We start from the raw sequence: 10,966 nt of genomic DNA, 5'->3' as shown, positions 1-10,966 counted from the left end.
ATATATATGTATATGTATATATATGTATATGTATATATATATATATACGTATATATGTTTACTCTCTCTGATTCCTCTGTTGGTCACATTCATCACAGTGACAGGAAGAGCCGACCAATCAGATCACACACACACACACCTACATGTGTGTGTGTGTGAGAGTGTGTGTGTGTGTGATGGAGGGAAAACTAGGCTAAAACACAGCGGGTTAATGTCACGACACAATTCACACCTCCATCTATCTCACACACACATGGTTTGGACCAATCAGAGAACAGAACTGACTCTATGAAGAAAAAAGAAAAACATTTTTAAAAAGTTTGAAGATGATGATGAAGAGGAGGAGACATGTCAGTAGAGTAAATTAATGTTTTAAATATTTTAATGACCAACTACAAAAGTAAACAAACCGATAAAGTTTGAATTATTGAAAGATGAAGTCACATGACTTCAGGCTGTGACCTCATCGGGACTTCAATCACTTTAACGGTTTCACCTTTAATTCTAAAATGTTTAATGAACACGTTCAGTATTTACACTTAAAAACAAACAATAAACACTGTTTACTGTACACTAAAAACATCAACTAATCTGCTGCTGCCTCGTTAAGAACAGCTCGTTAAGCAGGATGCTGCCCGTCTGACCATGCCCACCTGTGATTCTTTACCCGTTAAGGGTCAGAACTCGTTAAGAGTCAGAACTCGTTAAGTTATGTTTCTTAATACATTGAGAAACCCGATAAATGAACAGCAACAGTACTTCTACTACATTAAGTACTGCAGGTAGTACCAGTACTACGACTTGTAACTACTAAACACAAGTTTTACAGCAGTAAAGGAAGATTAAATTCAAGTTCAGGTGTGGCTCCACCCCCTACAGGTGATAACTGTCCAGGCGGGGCTAACGGGATAACAATAATGATGATAGTTAAAGGAGAAGTGGCTGATGGGATTTTGAGTTTTCAGTTCCTCTCTTGTTTTTGAGGCGTCTTTTGTCTGGTTTACTTTTTCAGGTCTCCTCCTCTTCATCATCTCCTCCTCTTCATCCTATTCATCAGTTCCTCCTCTTCATCAGCTCCTCTTCTTCATCAGCTCCTCTTCTTCATCAGCTCTTCCTCAGCTCCTCCTCTTCATCCTCTTCCTCATCATGTGGTCTGAGGTCTCAGAAGACAGGTGAAGGTTTGATGAACGCTCGGTTTTCTGCAGTAAAACAGGAAGTTCATTTCAGTTTTTATTTAAATTATTTACATCTTCAGGTAACAAGTCTTCAGACCTCGTTAAAGAAAATCCACATGTTTGTTTCTAATGAGAACTTTTCATAATAAAAGTCTGTCACGTGAAAATGAAGCTGAAGCTCGACAACACATCAACACTTTGATGAATGAATCTTATTATCTGTGTGTGTGTTAGTGTTTGTGTGTTAGTGTGACGACCCCTCTCATCCACTAGGGGTCTGTGTCCGGTTTGCTGCCCACTGTCTTTCAGGATGTTGATCGGCATCTAACGAGCCCACCTGAGCCTGCTGGAAATGGCCGGCTATAAAGATGCACCACCTGAACATGGCGAGGTGCCTCCCCTCCTCTCCTCATGGCAGCGGCTTCATTTGATTAATTCTTTGGTTGTTTGTTTGTTTTTGTTTAGTGGTTATTTGTTCGTTAAATAAATGTCTATTTATTACATTTATCACTCATCTTGTCTCCCTATGTTGCAGCCTTCGAGCCCGGTCGTAACAGTTAGTGTGTGTGTGTGTGTGTGTGTGTGTGTGTTAGTAATAATAATAATAATAATGCATTCTATTTGTAACGCACTTTTCATTAAAAAAATCTCAGAGTGCCACAGAGCCAGTACATAGTTAAACATAGTAAAAACAAACTAGAATAAAATAACTAGTAAACATAATACAAAACCAGTGAATGAACAGAAACACAAAATAAATAACTGACAGTGATTTAGGTCAGAAAGGCCTTCCTGAATAGAAAGCTTTTTAGGCCGGTCTTAAAGAGACCAGTGTTTGTGTTGCCCTTAGGTGGTCAGGGAGTCTGTTCCATAGGCGTGGAGCTGCCGAGACAAAGGCCCGGTCGCCCATGGTGCGGAGCTTGGTGTTGGGGACCCGGAGGAGCGAGCTGTTTGATGATCTGAGGGTGCGGGTGGAGATTTGGGGAGTGATGAGCTCTTGTAGGTAGGGAGGTGCGTGTCCATTTATGCATTTATGTGTGAGTAGTAGGACTTTGTAGTCAATCCGGAATGAGACAGGGAGCCAGTGTAGTAAGTGCAGAATGGGTGTTATGTGCTCATACTTCCGGATTCTCATCAGGATCCTGGCAGCGCTGTTTTGGATGTATTGCAGCTTCTGGATGTCCTTGGCAGTGATCCCAGTGAATAGTGAGTTACAGTAGTCCAGTCTTGAGGAGATAAAGGTGTGGACGAGCTTCTCTGCATCTGACTGGGTTAAAGTGGGGCGGAGTTTGGAGATGTTTTTGAGATGATAAAAGGAGGTTTTGCACAGATGTTTTATATGGTCATTAAAGATCAGGTAAGGGTCAAACCTAACTCCCAGATTAGTGACTGTGGAGGAGAGGGGGATGACCTGACCGTCGAAGGTGAGATGAGTTATGGAGGATGACTGAAGTTTTGCTACTGTTTAACTGGAGAAAGTTGTTGCTCATCCACGCCTTTATCTCTCCAAGACAGGAGGTGAGACATGACATGGCTGCAGAGGGGCTTGGGGCAGCTTTGATGTAGAGCTGTGTATCGTCGGCATAACAGTGGAAAGACATTCTATGTCTGCTGATGACACGACCGAGGGGGAGCATGTAAATAATGAAGAGGATGGGGCCGAGGACCGACCCTTGCGGAACACCACAGGAGACGGGGAGCAGTCTGGACTTGCATCTTCCCAGTGAGACATATTCAGTTCTGCCTGAAAGGTAGGACTGAAACCACTTGAGTGCAGAGTCTGATAGTCCAATGGTGGTGTGGAGGCGCTCTAGGAGGATAGTGTGATCCACTGTGTCAAATGCAGCAGTCAGGTCCAGGAGGATGAGGAGTGAGGGTGATCCTGCATCGGCTGTCATCAGCAGGTCATTCGTCACCCTGAGCAAAGCTGTTTCAGTGCTGTGGGCTGAACGAAATCCTGACTGAAATGTTTCAAACAAGTTGTTGTGTTTGAGGTGGTCCCGAAGTTGAGAAGCAACTACCTTCTCTAACACTTTGGACAGGAAGGCGAGGTTGGAGATAGGCCTGTAGTTGGCTAGAACCTCCGGGTCCAGGGTGGGCTTCTTGAGAAGGGGACGGATGACAGCAACCTTGAGTGCAGGTGGGACACAGCCAGACTGCAGGAAAAGGTTAACAACTTTGGTGATCAAAGGACTGAGAGTGGGGATATGTGATTTGAGCAGAGCAGGAGGAATGGGGTCCAGGGTACAGGGTTTCATTTTTCTGAGGATTTCCTCAACATGGCTCTCCTGAACCTCAGCGAGATGTAGAGGAGACAGCACACTCGCAGGTAAGGTGTTGGTGTCAGAGGGAAGCATAGATGGAGAGCTGGACATCAGAGAGCGAATGTTGTTGACCTTGGATCTGAAAAAGTCAATGAAGCTGTTGCATTGCTCCTCTGTAGCCTCAGTTGAAGAGGATGGTTGTGGCTTCAGGAGATGGTTTATGATTGAAATAAGCTGTTTAGAGTTGCCAAGGTTTTTATTGATTAAGCTGGAATAGTACTGTGAGCGAGCATCTTTAAGGGAGTTGGAGTAGGCCCTTTGATGCTCATGGAAAGCCTGTTTATGGACAGTGAGCCCAGAGTGTCTGCAGCGTCGTCCCAGAACACGCCCAGCTGTTTTTATTTTCCGCAGCTCATCTGTGAACCATGGAGCGGAGCGTGAGAAATTGACCTCACGTGACTTGACAGGGGCATGGAGAACAAAAACACTGCTCAGGGATGTATTATAGAGTTCCACTAATTCATCCATTGATGCAGAGGCTGGGCAGGTGATGAGCTGGAGATCCGTGGTCATAGTGGCTGAGTCAATGCTTTTCCAGTTCCGGAAAGACATTTGACGCTTAGATCTAATAGTAGGCAGCACAAAAGTCAAGGCCATTGAGACCACCTTGTGGTTGGACACACCGAGATCATACACCTGTAGGTTACTGATGGAAGCAGAGTCAGTGATAACCAGATCCAGAGTGTGCCCCTTGGTGTGAGTGGGAACCTCAACATGCTGCTGCAGGCCAAGACACTCAAGCACACTCAGGAAATCTGCTGCAAACTGACAGGAGGGGTTGTCGACATGGATATTTAAATCACCAACAATGACAATGTTAGTTGACATAGTGCAGAGTGAGGTAAGCAGATAGTGTGTGTGTTCTGCTGTGTAGTTTGTGATTGTTTTCCTTGATTCTATTTCACAGTGGACAAACACCAACATTATTTAAAGTGACAGAAACTCTTCAGACGTTTCAGCTTCAGATTCATCGGATTGTTTCATAAAAATCAAAATAACATGTGACTCATAGACTTTACATGATGATCGACTAACTGTTAATCAATTATCAAGATAATTCTCTACTGATTTATTTTCTTTCCGCTGCGGCTGTTTATTATCTTTACATTTGTTGTAACGGTATAATTCTGATATTTTCCTAATTTTTTATTATCGGCATCAAATCCTTTATAATTGAACTCAAACCAACAAGTTAGTTTGTCTCTGAATACTGTCTGACTTCCTGTTTGATGTCCTGTCTGACTTCCCATCTGACTTTGTCGTTATTTCTTTATATGAGATGTATTTTTGTTGTCGTTACCTTGAGCTAAAGAGTTTTCCTGCTGTTTGTTCTCCAGTTCTCTCTCAGGAATCACTGCATCTGAAACAGAAACACGTTGTTAGCACTGTGCTAATGTAGCCTAGGGCTGTGCTCATGTAGCTTAGCATTCACCTGTGAGCGCTCTTTCCACCTGCTCTCTCCTCCTCGACTCAATGTCTAACGCCTCCTGCAGCTTCCTCTTTGCCTTCTTCTCCTTCTTCAGCCTTCTCTGGATCGACACTAACAATGACAGACCATAATAATAAGACAACAGACCATAATAATGAGTCAACAGACCATAATAATGAGTCAACAGACCAAAACAATATGTCAACAGACCATAATAATGAGTCAACAGACCAAAATAATAAGTCAACAGACCATAATAATGAATCAACCGACCATAATAATGAGTCAACAGACCATATTAATAAGTCAACAGACCATAATAATGAGTCAACCGACCATAATAATAAGTCAACAGACCATAAGTCAACCGACCATAATAATGAGTCAACCGACCATAATAAGTCAACAGACCATAATAATGAGTCAACCGACCATAATAATGAGTCAACCGACCATAATGAGTCAACCGACCATAATAATAAGTCAACAGACCATAATAATGAGTCAACCGACCATAATAATAAGTCAACAGACCATAATAATGAGTCAACAGACCATAATAATGAGTCAACGACCATAATAATAAGTCAACGACCATAATAATGAGTCAACAGACCATAATAATAAGTCAACCGACCATAATAATGAGTCAACCGACCATAAGTCAACCGACCATAATAATAAGTCAACCGACCATAATAATGAGTCAACCGACCATAATAAGTCAACAGACCATAATAATGAGTCAACCGACCATAATAATAAGTCAACAGACCATAATAATGACTCAACCGACCATAATGAGTCAACCGACCATAATAATATGTCAACAGACCAAAACATTACATTACATTCATTTAGCAGACGCTTTTATCCAAAGCGACTTACAATTCAGATTCTATCACATTTCTACACCGTAGGCACAACTACGGAGCAATTTTTGGGGTTAAGTGTCTTGCTCAAGGACACATCGACATGCGACTAGCAGAGCCGGAGCCGGGGATTGAACCGCCGACCCTCTGATTGAAAGACGGCACCTGCTATCCACTTAGCCACAACAATATGTCAACAGTATGTCAACAGATCAAAATAAGTCAACAGACCATAATAATGAGTCAACAGACCAAAACAATATGTCAACAGATCAAAATAAGTCAACAGACCATAATAGTAAGTCAACGAACCACTATGAGTCAACAGACCAAAATAATGTAGTAGTGACCTGTCTCACCTCTTGTCTGTAGCTCGGAGGTCAGCTGTCTCTGGAGTATTTGTCGTGCGTCTCTCTCTCTCTCCAGTTCCACTTTTAAAGCTTTCCTCTCCAGCTGGTTGTGTTTGTCCTGAGAACGAACGCGGTCCACCGCCATCTTTATGAGACCCTGAGGACACAAAGACGTTATCTTCTCCACATTGTCGTCTCAATGATACTGTCTCTGCAGTGTCATCTCAATGATACCGTCTGTACGTTGTCGTCTCCATGATACTGTCTCTACAGTGTTGTCTCTTCATTGTCGTCTCAATGATACCGTCTGTACGTTGTCGTCTCTACATTGTCGTCTCAATGATACCGTCTGTACGTTGTTGTCTCTACATTGTCGTCTCTACATTGTCGTCTCCATGATACTGTCTCTACAGTGTCGTCTCTACATTGTCGTCTCCATGATACTGTCGGTATGTTATCGTCTCTACATTGTCGTCTCAATGATACCGTCTGTATGTTGTTGTCTCTACATTGTCGTCTCAATGATACTGTCGGTATGTTATTGTCTCTACATTGTCGTCTCAATGATACTGTCTGTATGTTATCGTCTCTACATTGTCGTCTCAATGATACTGTCTGTATGTTATCGTCTCTACATTGTCTTCTCAATGATACCGTCTGTACGTTGTTGTCTCTACATTATCGTCTCCATGATACTGTCTCTACATTGTAGTCTCAATGATACCGTCTGTACGTTATCATCTTTAATCATCTCTACATTGTTTCAGGTAACATTGTCACCTGTATGTTGATCAGCAGCGTCTCCATTGAAGACAAACCCTCAGTCAACAGGAGTGGAGCGAAGGCGGGGTTTGCGTGGTTGAAAGACAGCGGCTGAGAGGTGAGCGCCAGCTTCTCGTAGGTCGGTTTGAGGAGGGGGAGGGGCATCAGGCTGTCAGCTCCAGGTACAAAGAAAGTTAAGACAGAAATGTGTCACAAACAATAGACCTGTTTTCTGGTTGTTGACGTGTTTTTTTGTTTCAGCCACTAAACAAACAACCTCTTGAATATTTAAAGACGTTTTCTAAAAGGTGGAGACAAGCTTCCTGTTTTTATTATTCATGAGCTCTTTGTTTGTTTATGTGTGCTTTTATATGTCTATCTTTGTGAGGACATCTGGGAATGTAACACATAGTATTTGTGTGTTTCTATTATTTATGTGTCTGTTGTTTCTCTCCTGTTTGTCCCAAAAGTGACCCAAATAATATTTCTTTACTCGTATGTGTGAACAGCAGAAACCACATGGAATCAGATACAGGTCAGATGTCAATCAATTAAACAATTAAAAAGTGTTTATTGCTGAAAGACCATTTAACTAAATATGATATTTATTACAAGTTCAGTTTTTTATCAAACTGATGTTTTCAAATCACAGGTTTCTAGTAAAGTGGAGTGTTGGTCTGATTAAAAACCTAAATGAAGGATGACGTCGTGTTTCCTCGCTGTGACATCACTTCTCGATCCTCCAATCAGAGATAAGATGACTTACCTGTTTCTTTCAACACCTTTCTAAAGTTGATCTCTCCGTCTGTGGAGTTCATCACAACACAAAGTCACTGATGCACCTGAAGACAGCAGGTCTGTTGGTGTATTATATTAATATGTCATTAAAATGATTTTAATCTACAGAACTGACCAAGCTCCGGTGAGTCTGCTGGAGGAGGAGGTGATGAAGAGGAGGATGAAGAGGCTTTGGAATGTGATTGGCTGGTTGGTTCTCGGGGATCGTCACTGGGGGAGGGGCAAGGGGAGGGGCTTCCTGGAGAAGACTCCTGAACACGGAGGAGAGAGGATTAGCATTAGCGCTGTTAGCAGGTGTGTGGTTAGCAGTGACGGTAGCATTTTTACCAGCAGGAATCAATAGTAAAAGGCATTAGCAATTTTAGCACTAGCGGTGTTAGCTTGCAGTCACCTTGCTCTCTTCTAGTTGAACATGTGACACGACGGCCATGTTTGCCAAACCGCTCAGCTGACTCATCTGGTTAATCGCCATGGCAACGCGGGCAGGGGGCAGGCCCACGGGGAGGAGGGTGTGTGGCATGACCATAAAAGGAAAGTCTGACAGACCTGAGGAGGCGGAGCCAGATAAACAAAGGAATGGTACGATGCTAGGCTAACAACGATAAAGCTGTTGAGTTGTCCAATCAGAGGAGAGACGTTACTCACGGTTGGCCAATAGGGTGCTGTGATGCTGCAGAGAGGAACCAGGAGGAGGAGCTACAGCTGAGGAGGAGGAGGGAGGAGAGAGGAGGCGCTGCTCCTTCTCCCAGGATCCTTCACTGCCTCCTACGGGGGGGGCAAGGACAAGGACATGAGACGAGGACGTGAGACGAGGACACACAAAGGTTTAGGTTCAGAGACGGATGATGATGTCATGTGGATGATGGCATGATGATGATGTCATGCTCTACCTGTGTCGTCGTTCTCTGACTCAGCACCGTTGTGCTGACGGTGCAGATCGCTGTTGCCATGGAAACCCATCATCATTCTCATCTTCTGCAGCTTGAGAGCCTCGACCATCGCCTGAGTAACACCTGTAGAGGACAGAGGCACCAGAGTTCATGTGAGACAGCTGAGACAGGTGAGTCCAGTTCAGGTGAGACACCTGAGACAGGTGAGTTCAGTTCAGGTGAGACACCTGAGACAGGTGAGTTCAGTTCAGGTGAGACACCTGAAACAGGTGAGTCTAGTCCAGGTGAAACACCTGAAACCTGAGACAGGTGAGCCCTGTTCAGGTGAGATACCTGAAACCTGAGAGAGGTGAGTCCAGTTCAGGTGAGATACCTGAAACCTGAGAGAGGTGAGTCCAGTTCAGGTGAAACACCTGAAACCTGAGAGAGGTGAGTCCAGTTCAGGTGAGATACCTGAAACCTGAGACAGGTGAGCTCTGTCCAGGTAAGATACCTAAGATAGGTGAGTCCAGTCCAGGTGAGACGCCTGAAACCTGAGACAGGTGAGCTCTGTCCAGGTGAGATACCTGAGACAGGTGAGTCCAGCCCAGGCGAGACACCTGAAACCAGAGACACTTGAGTCCAGTCCAGGTGAGACGCGGTCACAAGATCACAGATTTCAAATTCATTCAAATTGAAATCAATCCCTTTGACTTATGGTGACATCATATAAAAACGTTGTGATCATATTAATGATATTCTCTCTTTTTAATTCTGTTCATTTTGAACATTATTGGTTGTATTTGTACATAAATATGTTACATAAGATATAAATATTCCCAATTTTCAAATTTGTAGTAAAATTGTTAAATATGAGACTCTTCTTGAGTATATTTGTGTTTTCTACAGTAAAGTCTACAATATAACTGATATTTGCACTCGTGTTCATTGGTAATAATACGATTTATAATAAACGATCATTTAAAGCGTGAAGTCTGTCTGAAGGTGGAGATTTATTAACGATACGAATTATTAATTATTAGTTCTTGAACATTTCCATTGAATGTTTTAGTCTTTGCAGAAGAAGATGAAGGTAAATGTTCCAAATGTTTTGCAGAAGTTGGTGATTGATCAATAATTAATAAGTCTCCAGTGACCTCCTCTCTCTCCCTGCAGCCACTTGGCCCAATTAAAAGCCTCCTCTAATTAACTCAATTAGTATTAACGAGGGACTCCTGCGGCTCGTTAACTCCTCATGAACCAAAACAAAAAGTCTCTTTTTGTTCTCCATGTTTCGCTGCAGGAGATTCTGTTTTTGTTCTTTGAACATTTCTGAAAGTGGAACATTTAATGTCAAGAGACTTCACTTGTCTGAGTCCAGTCCAGACACATCCTGTAGCTTAGCTTAGCATAGAGACGATAGCGTAGCTCGGTCGTCACTTTGTCCTTCAGTTCAGACACATCATGTAGCTTAGCTTAGCATAGAGACGTTAGCATAGCTCTGTCATCACTTTGTTATTAATTTCAGACACATCCTGTAGCTTAGCTTAGCATAAAGAAGTTAGCATAGCTCTGTCATCACTTTGTTATTCATTTCAGACACATCCTGTAGCTTAGCATAAAGACGCTAGCCTAGCTCTAGCACTCCTTTGTTTGGCTCACTGATGAAACCTTCAATCATTTATTTATAGAGCAACATATTGATAGAGCAACATATTGACAGAGCAGCATATTGATAGAGCAACATATTGACAGAGCAACATATTGACAGAGCAACATATTGGTAGAGCAACATATTGATAGCGCAACATATTGGTCGAGCAACATATTGGTAGAGCAACATATTGATAGAGCCAGTTAGAACCAAAAAGTCACTTACTGGAACCTGAGAAATAAAAAGATTATTTAGTTCTTTACTGATAAAATAAATAAAAACAGGAACAGGAAACGCATCACTGATGTTTATAAACACACATGATGAAAACAAACGGCTGTGTGTGTGTGCGTGTAGAGTTAATAATGTCTCTTTGATCTCTCTTTGACCTCGGTCGTCAACAAAAGTGCCACTTTGAGTATTTTTAATAAAACAGTGAGTGTTTAATTAAACTGTCAGGAGGAGAGGAGGTGAGACGGTTGGTATGTGACCAGCGGAGCGTCTCTTCAAAAGGCTTCAGTCTTCATCGGAGGACCAGCAGGTTCACAGGGGACCGGTTCCTCCAGACCATCCCATAATAAACGTAAAAGCAGCTGCACGTTCCACATGACCAATTCAATTTACCTTTTAGCAGGTAGAAGTACAACAAAGTACACACACACACAGGTACTCTGTTCTCTACCTGCTCAGGTACTCTGTTCTCTACCTGTTCAGGTACTCTGTTCTCTACCTG

The 10,966-nt window shown here is 42.7% G+C and overlaps 1 protein-coding gene across 1 annotated transcript in view; it reads right to left on the bottom strand.

Moving 5' to 3' along the window:
- Positions 1-1,118: 1,118 nt before the first annotated feature.
- LOC116400963 (dachshund homolog 2-like) overlaps positions 1,119-10,966 on the bottom strand; it is an 11,964-nt gene continuing 2,116 nt past the window's right edge. Inside the window, exons 3-12 of the mRNA XM_031879087.1 lie at positions 8,601-8,723; positions 8,356-8,475; positions 8,102-8,256; positions 7,826-7,961; positions 7,679-7,717; positions 6,931-7,088; positions 6,160-6,307; positions 4,932-5,039; positions 4,800-4,859; positions 1,119-1,199 (exon numbers count right to left, since the gene is read on the bottom strand). Of these exons, the coding sequence (XP_031734947.1) occupies positions 1,162-1,199; positions 4,800-4,859; positions 4,932-5,039; positions 6,160-6,307; positions 6,931-7,088; positions 7,679-7,717; positions 7,826-7,961; positions 8,102-8,256; positions 8,356-8,475; positions 8,601-8,723 (1,085 nt within the window). The 3' untranslated portion in view covers positions 1,119-1,161. The remainder of the gene's footprint in view (positions 1,200-4,799; positions 4,860-4,931; positions 5,040-6,159; positions 6,308-6,930; positions 7,089-7,678; positions 7,718-7,825; positions 7,962-8,101; positions 8,257-8,355; positions 8,476-8,600; positions 8,724-10,966) is intronic.

Source organism: Anarrhichthys ocellatus, unplaced genomic scaffold (genome assembly GCF_004355925.1).
Source record: "Anarrhichthys ocellatus isolate YVR2014 unplaced genomic scaffold, GSC_Weel_1.0 scaffold226, whole genome shotgun sequence".
NCBI lineage: Eukaryota > Metazoa > Chordata > Actinopteri > Perciformes > Anarhichadidae > Anarrhichthys > Anarrhichthys ocellatus.
Note: the sequence above shows the minus strand (reverse complement) of the source record. Positions and strands in the feature narration are given on the sequence as shown.